General features: G+C 43.3%; 1 protein-coding gene across 1 annotated transcript in view; it reads right to left on the bottom strand.

The window, feature by feature from the left end:
* LOC139367829 (kinesin family member 20Ba) overlaps positions 1-16,029 on the bottom strand; it is a 38,754-nt gene that overhangs the window by 15,401 nt on the left and 7,324 nt on the right. The window contains exons 15-27 of the mRNA XM_071106168.1: positions 15,297-15,358; positions 15,026-15,145; positions 14,612-14,765; positions 13,412-13,955; positions 12,923-13,061; positions 11,777-11,899; positions 11,650-11,698; positions 9,705-9,830; positions 7,916-8,046; positions 7,414-7,569; positions 6,908-7,084; positions 1,287-1,439; positions 965-1,072 (exon numbers count right to left, since the gene is read on the bottom strand). Coding sequence (XP_070962269.1) covers positions 965-1,072; positions 1,287-1,439; positions 6,908-7,084; positions 7,414-7,569; positions 7,916-8,046; positions 9,705-9,830; positions 11,650-11,698; positions 11,777-11,899; positions 12,923-13,061; positions 13,412-13,955; positions 14,612-14,765; positions 15,026-15,145; positions 15,297-15,358 — 2,042 coding nt within the window. The remainder of the gene's footprint in view (positions 1-964; positions 1,073-1,286; positions 1,440-6,907; positions 7,085-7,413; positions 7,570-7,915; positions 8,047-9,704; positions 9,831-11,649; positions 11,699-11,776; positions 11,900-12,922; positions 13,062-13,411; positions 13,956-14,611; positions 14,766-15,025; positions 15,146-15,296; positions 15,359-16,029) is intronic.

The following is a 16,029-nucleotide window of genomic DNA, read 5'->3' as shown; positions in this document are numbered from 1 at the left end:
GCCTTGGAAACCCGACCCCCTAGGCAACAGCAGTGACTCCCAACAAACCACGAGGCAGACATGCAGATGACAACCTAGCCTTGGAAACCCGACCCCCTAGGCAACAGCAGTGACTCCCAACAAACCACGAGGCAGACATGCAGATGAGAACCTAGCCTTGGAAACCCGACCCCCTAGGCAACAGCAGTGACTCCCAACAAACCATGAGGCAGACATGCAGATGACAACCTAGCCTTGGAAACCCGACCCCCTAGGCAACAGCAGTGACTCCCAACAAACCACGAGGCAGACATGCAGATGAGAACCTAGCCTTGGAAACCCGACCCCCTAGGCAACAGCAGTGACTCCCAACAAACCACGAGGCAGACATGCAGATGACAACCTAGCCTTGGAAACCCGACCCCCTAGGCAACAGCAGTGACTCCCAACAAACCACGAGGCAGACATGCAGATGAGAACCTAGCCTTGGAAACCCGACCCCCTAGGCAACAGCAGTGACTCCCAACAAACCACGAGGCAGACATGCAGATGAGAACCTAGCCTTGGAAACCGGAACCCCTAGGCAACAGCAGTGACTCCCAACAAACCACGAGGCAGACATGCAGATGAGAACCTAGCCTTGGAAACCCAACCCCCTAGGCAACAGCAGTGACTCCCAACAAACCACGAGGCAGACATGCCAGAACGTCGCAACTCGAAACCAAGGTTTGCACGCTAAACATTTGCAGTGGTTTTAGCGAAGGTAGTTGATGCGAACTAGCCACTTGTAAAATGCACTCACTAAAAAAAAAAAATTACCTCAGTGAACTCCATCTCGATAGCTACTATTTTGTCGGAGGGACGTGATCAACAGGCGGATAAAGAAGTGACATACTTCCTCTATGCCAAACTGACGTTTTGTTACGCACAGACGAGTTAAACCGGAGAGATTGAAACATTTTAGGAGATGTCTAAAGGAGATTACCTGACTGGTCCTCTTCGACATCTTTACGTCGCGTACTAGTTGACCGTTGTCATGGAGAGTCCTCTCACGGACTTTGGAAGGGCACTCCTCTGCTTCAGTCTGTGAGAGCTATCATGAACAACATCCATTGTATTAACAAGACCAACATACTACATATGGATAGGGGATTGAATACAATGTTATATTTTTGGATAATGTGTACTGCACTGTTGAGGAGAGCTTGCAAGTAAGCGTTTCACTGTACTGTTTACACCCTGTATCCCTTGCACGAGACCAATAAACTTAAGATTTTATTCGTTATGAAGGAGGACTGCTCCCTCACCTGATTGGCTGTCTCTCTGTGTTTAGTAGGGACCGAGGCATCGCTGCTGGCTTTGAATGCAGTTTTCAATTGTTCCTTCAGGTTAAGAATCTCAGTGTCTCTGTCAGACAGAAGGCCCTGCAGCTCCACTACCTCCACCTGGCCATGGTCCCCCTGGGGGAAGGGGAAGGATACAACAGTAAGGAAACAGGTGACCAATAATGCTATCTATCAACATGGTCCCTCTGGGGGGGGGGGGGGGAAGGATACAACAGTAAGGAAACAGTAAACCAATAATGCTATCTATCAATATGGTCCCTCTGGGGGGGGGATACAACAGTAAGGAAACAGGGGACCAATAATGCTATCTATCAATATGGTCCCTCTGGGGGGGGATACAACAGTAAGGAAACAGGGGACCAATAATGCTATCTATCAATATGGTCCCTCTGGGGGGGGATACAACAGTAAGGAAACAGGGGACCAATAATGCCATCTATCAACATGGTCCAAAGTTGTGTTTTTTAAATCATGCTACAGTACCACAAAAGGTCACTGAAAGTGAACAGTGACCCTATACCGAGTTTGTGTACCTTTTTTTTATTTAAAAAAATTAAAATTCAAAATAATTGATAATAATAATAATAATATAAAAAATAATTCATTTGTAGAGAGCATTTCAACGCGCATAAAATAAGTGCAACATCTTTCAATAAGGTTAAGTGCAAAAAATACAAATCATTTAAATTTGAAATTACCAAGAACCCTGCACCCGACCCTTAACCCAACGATTCCAACCGTAACGCTGGCGTGTTTTCTAACCCCTTCTAAAACATCAAGCGTTCTGGATTAAAACCATTGGATTCGTCTATTTCTTCTGCATCTGTGTGATTAACAGGGCTGAGTGGTGTTTGCGACAACGGCAGATCCCGCAAAGGGGTTCGGGTCGTTTTTTTTTATTACAAAAACGTCTGTAGAGTCCGAATGGTTAGAGCTACAAACTATTGAACACTACAATGAAAAGCTGAAAGTCTCACGAACACACGTAACGTGTTTTGCTCTTACGACACTCACAAGCTACACACAGACGATCCATAAGAAATCCCCAGGACATAATGTCTATAATACTGTTATAACTTCACACAGTTTGCTGTCAAAGACTCCAAACTCCACACAGTTGTCACGGACTAGTTGGATATCAGTGGAGGCTGCCGAGGGGAGGACGGCTCATAATAATGGCTGGAATGGAGTGAATGGAATGGCATCCAACACATGGAAACCATGGGTTTGATACCATTCCACAGATTCCGCTCCAGCCATTACCACAAGCCCGTTCTCCCCAGTTAAGGTGCCACCAACTTCCTGTATTGGATATTCATTTCCCAGTGAGAAAACAACCTCTGTATTTACAGCATTCATATTAAATACTGTTGAAGTAATGTTGGCTACAGGTTCATCTGCCTCACCTAAAGCCCATTCTGGTGGGAAGCTGCTATAGACCACCAAGTGCTAACAGTCAGTATCTGGATAACATGTGAAATGCTTGATAATGTACAGGTCCAGTCTGTACAGTAGACCATGCCACATACAGTACCAGTCTGTACAGTAGACCCTGCCACATACAGTACCAGTCTGTACAGTAGACCCTGCCACATACAGTACCAGTCTGTACAGTAGACCCTGCCACATACAGTACCAGTCTGTAACAGTAGACCATGCCACATACAGTACCAGTCTGTACAGTAGACCATGCCACATACAGTACCAGTCTGTACAGTAGACCATGCCACATACAGTACCAGTCTGTAACAGTAGACCATGCCACATACAGTACCAGTCTGTACAGTAGACCCTGCCACATACAGTACCAGTCTGTACTCTGTAATTTCTGTGTTCCTCAAGGTTCCGTTTTAGGACCACTATTGTTTTCACTATATATTTGACCTCTTGGGGATGTTATTCGAAAACATAATGTTAACTTTCACTGCTATGCGGATGACACACAGCTGTACATTTCAATTAAACATTGGTGAAGCCCCAAAATTGCCCTTGCTAGAAGAATGTGTTTCAGACATAAGGAAGTGGATGGCTGCAAACTTTCTACTTTTAAACTCGGACAAAACAGAGATGCTTGTTCTAGGTCCCAAGAAACAAAGAGATCTTCTGTTGAATCTGACAATTAATCTTAATGGTTGTACAGTCGTCTCAAATAAAACTGTGAAGGACCTCGGCGTTACTCTGGACCCTGATCTCTCTTTTGAAGAACATATCAAGACCATTTCAAGGACAGCTTTTTTCCATCTACGTAACATTGCAAAAATCAGAAACTTTCTGTCCAAAAATGATGCAGAAAAATTAATCCATGCTTTTGTCACTTCTAGGTTAGACTACTGCAATGCTCTACTTTCCGGCTACCCGGATAAAGCACTAAATAAACTTCAGTTAGTGCTAAATACGGCTGCTAGAATCCTGACTAGAACCAAAAAATTTGATCATATTACTCCAGTGCTAGCCTCTCTACACTGGCTTCCTGTCAAGGCAAGGGCTGATTTCAAGGTTTTACTGCTAACCTACAAAGCATTACATGGGCTTGCTCCTACCTATCTCTCTGATTTGGTCCTGCCGTACATACCTACACGTACGCTACGGTCACAAGACGCAGGCCTCCTAATTGTCCCTATAATTTCTAAGCAAACAGCTGGAGGCAGGGCTTTCTCCTATAGAGCTCCATTTTTATGGAACTGTCTGCCTACCCATGTCAGAGACGCAAACTCGGTCTCAACCTTTAAGTCTCTACTGAAGACTCATCTCTTCAGTGGGTCATATGATTGAGTGTAGTCTGGCCCAGGAGTGGGAGGGTGAACGGAAAGGCTCTGGAGCAACGAACCGCCCTTGCTGTCTCTGCCTGGCCGGTTCCCCTCTTTCCACTGGGATTCTCTGCCTCTAACCCTATTACAGGGGCTGAGTCACTGGCTTACTGGGGCTCTCTCCTGTCGTCCCTGGAGGGGGTGCGTCACCTGAGTGGGTTGAGTCACTGATGTGGTCATTCTGTCTGGGTTGGCTCCCCCCCCCCCTTGGGTTGTGCCGTGGCGGAGGTCTTTGTGGGCTATACTCAGCCTTGTCTCAGGATGGTAAGTTGGTGGTTGAAGATATCCCTCTAGTGGTGTGGGGGCTGTGCTTTGGCAAAGTGGGTGGGGTTATATCCTTCCTGTTTGGCCCTGTCCGGGGGTGTCCTCGGATGGGGCCACAGTGTCTCCTGACCCCTCCTGTCTCAGCCTCCAGTATTTATGCTGCAGTAGTTTATGTGTCGGGGGGCTAGGGTCAGTTTGTTATATCTGGAGTACTTCTCCTGTCCTATTCGGTGTCCTGTGTGAATCTAAGTGTGCGTTCTCTAATTCTCTCTTTCTCTCTCTCGCCTGAGCCCTAGGACCATGCCCCAGGACTACCTGACATGATGACTCCTTGCTGTCCCCAGTCCACCTGGCTGTGCTGCTGCTCCAGTTTCAACTGTTCTGCCTTAATATTATTCGACCATGCTGGTCATTTATGAACATTTGAACATCTTGGCCATGTTCTGTTATAATCTCCACCCGGCACAGCCAGAAGAAGACTGGCCATCCCACATATGCTCTCTCTAATTCTCTCTTTCTTTCTCTCTCTCGACCATGGACCATGCCCCAGGAATACCTGACATGATAACTCCTTGCTGTCCCCAGTCCACCTGACTGTGCTGCTGCTCCAGTTTCAACTGTTCTGCCTTATTATTATTCGACCATGCTGGTCATTTATGAACATTTGAACATCTTGGCCATGTTCTGTTATAATCTCCACCCGGCACAGCCAGAAGAGGACTGGCCACCCCACATAGCCTGGTTCCTCTCTAGGTTTCTTCCTAGGTTTTGGCCTTTCTAGGGAGTTTTTCCTAGCCACCGTGCTTCCACACCTGCATTGCTTGCTGTTTGGGGTTTTAGGCTGGGTTTCTGTACAGCACTTTGAGATATCAGCTGATGTACGAAGGGCTATATAAATACATTTGATTTGATTTGATTTGTACAGTAGACCCTGCCACATACAGTACCAGTCTGTACAGTAGACCCTGCCACATACAGTACCAGTCTGTACAGTAGACCCTGCCACATACAGTACCAGTCTGTACAGTAGACCCTGCCACATACAGTACCAGTCTGTACAGTAGACCCTGCCACATACAGTACCAGTCTGTACAGTAGACCCTGCCACATACAGTACCAGTCTGTACAGTAGACCCTGCCACATACAGTACCAGTCTGTACAGTAGACCCTGCCACATACAGTACCAGTCTGTACAGTAGACCCTGCCACATACAGTACCAGTCTGTACAGTAGACCCTGCCACATACAGTACCAGTCTGTACAGTAGACCCTGCCACATACAGTACCAGTCTGTACAGTAGACCCTGCCACATACAGTACCAGTCTGTACAGTAGACCCTGCCACATACAGTACCAGTCTGTACAGTAGACCCTGCCACATACAGTACCAGTCTGTACAGTAGACCCTGCCACATACAGTACCAGTCTGTACAGTAGACCCTGCCACATACAGTACCAGTCTGTACAGTAGACCCTGCCACATACAGTACCAGTCTGTACAGTAGACCATGCCACATACAGTACCAGTCTGTACAGTAGACCCTGACAACTACACTACCAGTCAAACGTTTTATAACACCTACTCATTCCAGGGGTTTTATTTAATTTGAGTATTTTCTACATTGTAGAACACTTTTTTGGTTACTACATGATTCCATATGTGTTATTTTATAGTGTCGATGTCTTCACTATTATTCTACAATGTAGAAAATATTAATGACACACACACACACACACATAGACACGTATACAAACACAAGATAACATATGCACTATACACACATGTACACATGAATATGGTGTTATAGATATGTGGTAGTAGACTGAGGACACACACTTAATATATTGTGAAATCTGTTATGAATGTATTGTAAATGTTTTTAAAACTGCCTTAATTTTGTTGGACCCCCATAAAAACAAATACATTTTATCAGGTTTTCTGCTTTGGCAGTCCTTATTTTTTAATTACATTTTTAAATTATGGGGCTACAGTGTCCCCTGACCCCTCCTGTCTCAGCCTCCAGTATTTATGCTGCAGGAGTTTATGTGTCGGTGGGCTAGGGTCAGTCTGTTATATCTGGAGTACTTCTCCTGTCTTATCCGGTGTCCTGTGTGAATTTAAGTATGCTCTCTCTAATTCTCTCTTTCTCTCTCTCTCTCTGTTTGGGGTTTTAGGCTGGGTTTCTGTACAGCACTTTGAGATATCAGCTGATGTACGAAGGGCTTTATAAATACATTTGATTTGATTATTATTTTTTTTTAAAACATGAATGCAACGGTTTGTCAAAGTGTTATGTGTTCTACTTGTAGCCCTGCTTGCCCTGAAAACAACATGTTAAAACACTTAATATAACGTCTGGACATGGAGATAAATGACAGTCAGATAAATGAAAAGCCCATTTCTGTTGGGGTTTTGGGACTGGGGGAGTTAACAGAGCTCATTTGTTCCAAAGGAAAATAGTCTGCCAAGTCCCAACCGACTAAACAGTCCAACGCGTGTTTGAACTGACCTCTGCTGGCTGAGAGGAGGCGTGGCAGCGGAGACTGGCTATCTGTTCATCCTTGTCTGCGTTGCTGGAGAGGAGTTTGGTTAGCTGGACCTCCAGAGCTGTCACCAGGGAGTCCCTCTCTTTCCTCCACTTCAGTAGGTCCTGCTCCTTCTCACTGAGCTGGGCCACCAGACCTTCCTACAGGGTCACATACAGTGGTTTGCATTTACACAGGCAGCCCAATTCTGACCTTTTAAACCAATTATCTTTAACCAATTATAAAAGATCTGATCTGTGTAAATGCAGCCTTTGTAGGCTCTGTCTGTAGAGGGTATTGTAGCTTTTATTCCAAGGAAAACCTCTCCTAGGGGATCCCCAGACGTTTCACAATGTTGTTGAACTAGCTCACCTGATTTACCTTGTAAAGGGCTTGATGATTAGTTGAATCAGGTTTGATAACTGTGCAATTAGTTAATACGTGGAACGGCTGGGGGTCCCGGGGGGGGGGGGGGGGGGGGTTGTTTTACCACTTGGTCTTGCTGCTTGGCGTGACGCTTACGGCCGTCTGCAAACTTCCTCATCTCCTGGTTCCTCTTATCCTCGGCCTCCTTGGCCAGCCGGATGAGAACCGTCTTCTCTTCGAGCCACTTCCTCTTGTCAGCTTGGTGTTTCTCAGTACACAGCTAGAAACACACGTGATTACTTATACTTGGAAGTACACTTACATGCACCGACTAATCCAAGGTAAAAAAAATAAACAGAGAAAATACACACTATCAACAACTACATGTGTGACCCGTTTCAGGAAACTAGGCGTATGTCGCGACTTCATAGGAGAGTGAAGTTCATCTTTCAAAGCAGAATTACTTTTTCGTTGTTCCTCAAAAATGCAGTTTATGATATACCATTTTGTAGCTCTGAATCTCTACTTTTATCCAATGTAATTAAAACAATAAAATAAAAACACTATTTCAAATTTTGCTACATAAGACCAAATCCAGGTGGTGAGTCACATATTGAGATGTCCACCTTCAAGGTCACTTGAGCCTGAACTGCTTCCTGTATGGCTAGCTTGGCCTCGTCCGATTGGCTGTCTCTCAGGGCTCCAGTGTCTTTCCCACTGTCTTGGTAGCGTAACAGTCCTTTCAGTTTATCCACCTCTGTGGGGGGGGGAGGGACAAAAAAACAACAACACCACTTGAGTACTATCACCATGTTCAGTTGTACTTACCATTCTATGTTTTGTATATACCGAGTATACGAACATTAGGAACACCTTCCTAATATTGAGTTGCACCCCTTCCTTTAGCTGTGAGAAGAGCCTCAATCCATTCAAGACAATGTCAATCTCAGTCGAACCCAGCGCCGACGGCATTCAGATCTGGGGTGAAATATTATTTAGAGTACTTCAAATACATTTGCACGCATATTTACAGTGCATTGGAAAAGTATTCAGACCCCTTCCCCCTTTTTCCACATTTTGTTACGTTATAGCCTTACTCTAAAATGGATTAAATAAATAAATGTTCCTCATCAATCTACACACAATACCTCATCATGACAAACCGAAAAACGGTTTAGATTTTTTTTGCAAATTCATTAAAAAAAAACATAAATGCCTTATTTACATAAGTATTCAGACCATTTGCAATGAGACTCGAAATTGAACTCAAGAGTGCATCCTGTTTCCATTGATGGTCCTTGAGATGTTTCTACAACTGTGATTGGAGTCCACCTGTGGTAAATTAAATTGATTGGACATTATTTGGAAATGCACACACCTGTCTATATAAGGTCCCACAGTTGACAGTGCATGTCAGTGCAAAAAAACCAAGCCATGAGGTTGAAGGAATTGTCCTTAGAGCTCCGAGACAGGATTGTGTCGAGGCACAGATTTGGGGAAAGGTAGCAAACAATTTCTGCAGCATTGAAGGTCCCCAAGAACACAGTGGTCACTCTGACAGAGCTCCAGAGTTCCTCTGTGGAGATGCCAGAAGGACAACCATCTCTGCAGCACTCCACCAATCAGGCCTTTATGGTAGTGGTCAGATGGAATTCACTCCTCAGTAAAATGCACACGACAGCCCACTTGGAGTTTGCCAAAAAGCACCTAAAGGACTCTCAGACCATGAGAAACAAGATTCTCTGGTCTGATGAAACCAAGATTTAACTCTGTGGCCTGAATGCCAAGCGTCACGTCTGGCGGAAACCTGGCACCCTCCCTACGGTGAAGCATGGTGGTGGCAGCATCATGCTGTGGGGATGTTTTTCAGCGGCAGACACCATCATAGCACTGAGACTGCACTCGTGAAGGTGGTAAATTACCTTTTAATGGCGTCAAACCAAGGCTCTGCATCTGCCCTCGTGCTCCTAGACCTTAGTGCTGCTTTTGATACCATCGATCACTACATTCTTTTGGAGAGATTGGAAACCCAAATTGGTCTACACGGACAAGTTCTGGCCTGGTTCTGACAAATCAACTGTAAATTTCAGTGTTCCTCAAGGTTCCGTTTTAGGATCTCTCTCTCTCTCTCAGCCCTAGGACCATGCCTCAGGACCACCTGGCCGGATGACTCATTGCTGTCCCCAGTCCACCTGGTCATGCTGCTGCTCCAGTTTCAATTGTTCTTCCTGCAGCTATGGAACCCTGACCTGTTCACAGGATGTGCTACCTTGTCCCAGACCTGCTGATTTGGACTCTCTAACGCACCTACTGTCTCTAACTCTGAATGATCGTCTATGAAAAGCCAACTAATAAATAAACTTGAAACACCAAATATACACCATCATGGAAAACTACATCTTGAAATAATCCCACCTTCAATGAGGGCGTCAATCTCATCCAGTTTGGCCTCTAACACCAGCTCCTGTTGGGTCTGGGTATCCTCCTGTTCAATCAGAGCCAGACGCATGTCCTCCATCATACGCTCCTTAGCCTGAAGGTCTGGGGAAGCACAATGAACCCCATGAATACACGACAGAGATAAGAGCAGCCTAACCCCATGAATACAAGACAGAGATACATTTTGTGTCTCCTGAGTGGCGCAGCGGTCTAAGGCACTGCATCTCAATGCAAGAGGCGTCACTACAGACACCCTGGTTCAAATTCAGGATGTATCACAACCGGCCGTGATTGGGAGTCCCATAGGGTGGCGCACAATTGGCTCAGCGTCGTCCGGGTTTGACCGGGGTAGGCCGTCATTGTAAATAAGAATTTGTTCTTAACTGAATTGCCTAGTTAAATAAAAGGTTACATTTAAATTAAAAATAGAGAAGAGCAGCCCAACTCCATGATTACAGGACAGAGAGAAGAGCAGCCTAACTCCATGATTACAGGACAGAGAGAAGAGCAGCCCAACTCCATGATTACAGGACAGAGAGAAGAGCAGCCCAACTCCATGATTACAGGACAGAGAGAAGAGCAGCCAGTATTAGATTATACATTCTCATTATGGGGGAGTCCAGTATTAGATTACACATTCTCAGTATGGGGGAGTCTAGTATTAGATTATACATTCTCAGTATGGGGGGGCCTAGCATTAGATTACACATTCTCAGTATGGGTGAGTCTAGTATTAGATTATACATTCTCAGTATGGGGGAGTATTAGATTATACATTCTCAGTGTGGTCGAGTCTAGTATTAGATTATACATTCTCAGTATGGGGGAGTATTAGATTATACATTCTCAGTATGGGGGAGTATTAGATTACACATTCTCAGTATGGGGGAGTATTAGATTAGACATTCTTAGTATGGGGGAGTCTAGTATTAGATTATACATTCTCAGTATGGGGGAGTATTAGATTACACATTCTCAGTATGGGGGAGTCTAGTATTAGATTACACATTTTCAGTATGGGGGAGTCTAGTATTAGATTATGCATTCTCAGTATGGGGGAGTCTAGTATTAGATTATACAATCTCAGTATGGGGGGAGTCTAGTATTAGATTATACATTCTCAGTATGGGGGAGTCTAGTATTAGATTACACATTCTCAGTATGGGGGAGTCTAGTATTAGATTACACATTCTCAGTATGGGTGGAGTCTAGTATTAGATTACACATTCTCAGTATGGGGGAGTCTAGTATTAGATTACACATTCTCAGTATGGGTGAGTCTAGTATTAGATTATACATTCTCAGTATGGGGGAGTCTAGTATTAGATTACACATTCTCAGTATGGGGGGAGTCTAGTATTAGATTATACATTCTCAGTATGGGGGAGTCTAGTTTTAGATTATACATTCTCAGTATGGGGGAGTCTAGTATCAGATTATACATTCTCAGTATGGGGGAGTATTAGATTATACATTCTCAGTATGGGGGAGTATCAGATTATACATTCTCAGTATGGGGGAGTATCAGATTATACATTCTCAGTATGGGGGAGTCTAGTATTAGATTACACATTCTCAGTATGGGGGAGTATCAGATTACACATTCTCAGTATGGGGGAGTATCAGATTACACATTCTCAGTATGGGGGAGTATTAGATTAGACATTCTCAGTATGGGGGAGTATTAGATTAGACATTCTCAGTATGGGGGAGTATTAGATTATACATTCTCAGTATGGGGGGAGTCTAGTATGTTGATATGTGTTGCTTACATACATTTGAACTAAACAGTTCCAAAGAGTATGTAGGACAGTAAATACACAGTATGTCATTTTACTAAGTAGTAGCCAAGAACACAGCCTATGTATGGCACACAGAAATACAGAGCAGAACAGTATGGATCAACAGGCTTTATATGTACCTTTACAGGCGTTCGGATTGAGCTTGAGGTTCTTGTCAGCAGACTGTTCCTGGAAAGAGAAAGATCAAACTCCGGTCAACAACAAGGACACATTTAAAGTAAAACAACAAAGATTTAAACAACATACCGTTTTCAGTTGCTGTATGGTCCTGTCTTTATTAGCCAGGTCTGCCTGCTGCCGTTTCTTCACTTTCTCCAAGTCCTGCAGTTTAAGTTTGAGAGATTTCGCCTCTTCTCGCATGGAGATGATCTTGGGTAGGAAAACAAAAGGGCCGATATGTTATTAATAGTGATTCATATGTTATTATAGTGATTCATATATTATTATAGGGAGATAAATTAGTATAGTGGTTCATACATTATGAATAGTGATTCATACATTATGAATAGTGATTCATACGTTATTAATAGTGATTCATATGTTATTATAGTGATTCATATATTATTATAGGGAGAGATAAGTTAGTATAGTGGTTCATACATTATTAATAGTGATTCATACGTTATTAGTGAATCATACTTTATTATTAGTGATTCATACATTAGTGATTCATACGTTATTATAGTGATTTATACATTTTAAAAAGTGATTCATACATTATTAGTAGTGAGTCATACATTATTAATAGTTATTCATACATTAGTGATTCATACATTATTAGTAGTGATTCATACATTATTAATAGTGAGTCATACATTATTAATAGTGATTCATACATTATGAATAGTGATTCATACGTTACAAATAGTGATTCATATGTTAATAGTGATCCATACGTTATTATAGTGGTTCATACGTTATTAATAGAGGTTCATATGTTATAGTTATTAATAGTGATTCACACGTTTTGAATGGTGATTCATACATTATTAGTGATTCATACGTTTTTAAAAAGTGGTTCATACGTTAGTGATTCATACGTTATTATAGTGATTCATACGTTTTGAATGGTGATTCATACGTTATTATAGTTATTATAGTGATTCATACGTTTTGAATGGTGATTCATACGTTATTAATAGTGATTCATACGTTATTAATAGTGATTCATACGTTAGTGATTGAAACGTTATTAGTGATTCATACGTTAGTGATTCATACGTTAGTGATTCATATGTTATTAATAGTGATTCATACATTATTAATAGTGATTCATACGTTATTAATAGTGATTCATACATTATTAATAGTGATTGATGCTATTAGTGATTGTAATTATGGACCTACTATGATAGTATCTGTTGCATAAATAAAGATCAAATCAGATTTTACCTCTATTTGAACTTGCTGGATCTGTTTTTTAGAGTCGGACAGCTTCTCTTTGAGATCAGAAGTGTGGTCGTCTTTCCTCTCAAGGTCCAGGCTCAAACTCTTCACTTTGTCGGAGTCAAGTTTAGCCGTCTCCTTCAATCTGTGGTCATTAACACGAGAGGTAAACTCAAACAGCAGCTACATTAGAGAGGTTTTACCAGTAAGGAGGAGCAGGGGAAAGGAAGAAACATTTAGGCCAATCCCAAATCGTCCCCTGTGCACTACGCACTCGTGGAGATATGAGAGGACAAGCGTAATCAATCTTGTAATAGCTACACCTTGCTCCCTGATAGGCTAGGCAGAAGTTTCACCATATTGCTTATACCAATCAAATCCTCTCGGATTGCCACACGTGCATTATGCATCATTGCCACACGTAGGTTATGATTTGGGATTGGCACGTAGGCCTCCCCAGTAGCCAGAGTGAAAGGTACCAGCCAGCCCACTAACCTGGTGATGACCCGCTCTCTCCTCTCCAGCTCAGCGTTCTTCTGAGTGATGGCCTCTTCAGCCACAGCCAGCAACTCCCGCCTCCTCTCCACCTCCCTCTTACGAGCCTCCTGCACCGTAGCGGTCTCCTCATCCTCCCGCATCTCCTGCGCCTCCCTCAGGCTCCTCTGCAGGCCTGACACCTGCGCCTCCTTCTCAAACAGCATCTTCTCCAACTCTGCCACTCTCTCCGTTTGGGACATGAGCTCGTCGTTATACGACTGGGACACGGTTACGACCGCCTCCCTCTCCGTTTGGTGGGTGCACTGCTTCTCCTCCAGTACAGCCATCTTTCCCTTCAAGGTCACGACCTCAGCTACAGAGTTCTCGCTGTGGTCCATGGCTTTAGCCTCCATTTCTGGCCCTTTCTCACTCTCCTTTAGGGTCTTTGGGAATTCTCTTTTCTGTTCCGTCAGCTTGTCTCTGAGAAGCCCACTGTCCCTTTGTACCTCCACCAGCTCCCTGTGCAATCTGTCCATCTCCTCCTCTCCTCTCCCCAGGAACCCTAACAAAGACATGGACACTTGTTGAATTATCTTTGAAGGTGACGCAAAGCTTCTGAGGTATGGTGGGGATTTTATTTTATGTTGACTTGATGCTTAGTGTCAAACTAAATTTAGTGTGCTCCTTAAGCATTAGCCAGTGGAATGAGATTAGGACAGTTTGTTAAATAGCAAAACAACTGGACACGTTGCAATTTTGGTCAGCAAACAATGTGAAAAAAATAAAATAAAAGTATTTTAATAACCATGTCAATATAGTGAGTGTTTGGTTAGTGAAGATCATTTCCCAGGATATGAAGTGGTGTCTCTCCACCAATGAGACAACAATAAGTCCTACCAATGCTATACAACGTTTGAAAAATATCTGAGCACAGCAACAACAACAAAAACTTTATTTATAATCAAAATCATATGGAACACAACCACTTAAAAAACATCAAGCCAGAAATGGGGAACACATACATGGATACATAGGAAAAACATGATGAAAAGCGCTCCGCTGTCTGAGACTTTGGGCAGCATTAGTTCTTGAGCGCAGACAGTCGCCTCTTTAAGCGGATGTTCCTGCGACCTTTGGCTGTGTTCTCTCTACCCCCTGCTCTCAACCCAACAAACGGTGGGAGGGGCTTCCCGGCAGTGCTCGGAGCCCACCCTGTACCTTTCTTGCTGGGTGGCTGGTCCTCCAGGTCGGCCTGGAGGTCCACCAGCCGTTTGCGGCTCTCTGCGCGAGAGCTGGGCCTTTCCCCTCTGGAGCAAGAGCAGCTGCTCTTCAGTTGCAGGATCTCATTTTTGATGCCGTCAAATGTAGCCTTCTGCCAAAGAAAAACCCAACAAATGTTAAAGACGTCAAGCATGGCCTACTCAAGCTGGAATAAAAATGTTTTATATAAAAAATATATTTAAAAAAAAATCACATTTTGGATATGAACATTTATAATGTGACATAAGGATGGGAAATAGGCACCAGTTCAGTATAAATGGGAGATGTAAAGGAGAAATACTAAGTATGAAAACAGGCGGATGTCCAATAGTTAGTCAGATCTAAGCGCCACTTTAAAAAACATCTACATACATTCTTGATGGTGGCTTGGACCTGTTGGTCTACGGTGTTCTGAAGCGTGGTGATCATCTCATCCTTCTCGTGACACATCTCCAGGAAGTAGGAGAATTTCAGCTCCTGAGACTCAAGAGTCTAAAAAGAGAGAGAGAAAAAAAAGTCTGTCAGAACTACTCTGTTAACCGTGAACTAAAACCTAGCGGAATTTGGTTTTATGTAGAACAGACAAGCCAAAACAATAAGTCCCCATTGCTGGAAAATAATCAAAAACAAAATGGCACAATACCTTTCTAGCCTCTTCAAGCTGTTCGTTCGATTGCCGCGCTTGTTTGCAACAATATTCTAGTTCTGAAATTGAACAGAAGACACCGACTACTCAACCCAAGGGAAACATTGTGTGCGTTCCATCACAGCCACTGTTATGGGATTAATCAAACCCATCTGGAACAGTAGTTGATAGTGAAGACAGGTGATTAACAGGTTATTGCTGAAAGAGATACAGCGTATATGAAAGGGATAGGCTACACCAGTGTTTCATAATACTGTTCCCAAGGGAAACAAAAGGGCCGTCACATTTTAGTTCTTGCCTTAGCATGACACACCACATTCAAATAGTCAACTGCTCAAGCCTTTGCTTATGGTGCGTTCTTAACCAAGTGGGAAAGTGGTTAATGATCTGAACTTGTTGAAAGCCGATTGGCTAAATGGACAAAATGCTGCGTCAACCATCAACTAAACTTACAGCGATCATGTTAATAAACAAATTAGAGTTAAAGCTAACTTTAAAAAAAAAAAAAGTTTTACAAATGTTTTGTTGTTGCATTTAAAAATGCTGTTACCAAGGTAATTTTCTTAGTAGGTGATGTCAGAGGTCAGCATGTGTGAGAAGACAGAGCTCAGGGATGAATCATAGTTTCCCCACTAGGTGTTACCAGTTGGAGGGCCATTCAAGTGGATTTTCCCCCAAGTTGTATGTGATAAATACAACCGTCCCACTTGGCTATGAACACGGCTTTATT

Source organism: Oncorhynchus clarkii, chromosome 16 (genome assembly GCF_045791955.1).
Source record: "Oncorhynchus clarkii lewisi isolate Uvic-CL-2024 chromosome 16, UVic_Ocla_1.0, whole genome shotgun sequence".
Classification (NCBI taxonomy): Eukaryota; Metazoa; Chordata; class Actinopteri; order Salmoniformes; family Salmonidae; genus Oncorhynchus; species Oncorhynchus clarkii.
This window is presented reverse-complemented; position numbering and strand designations above follow the sequence as displayed.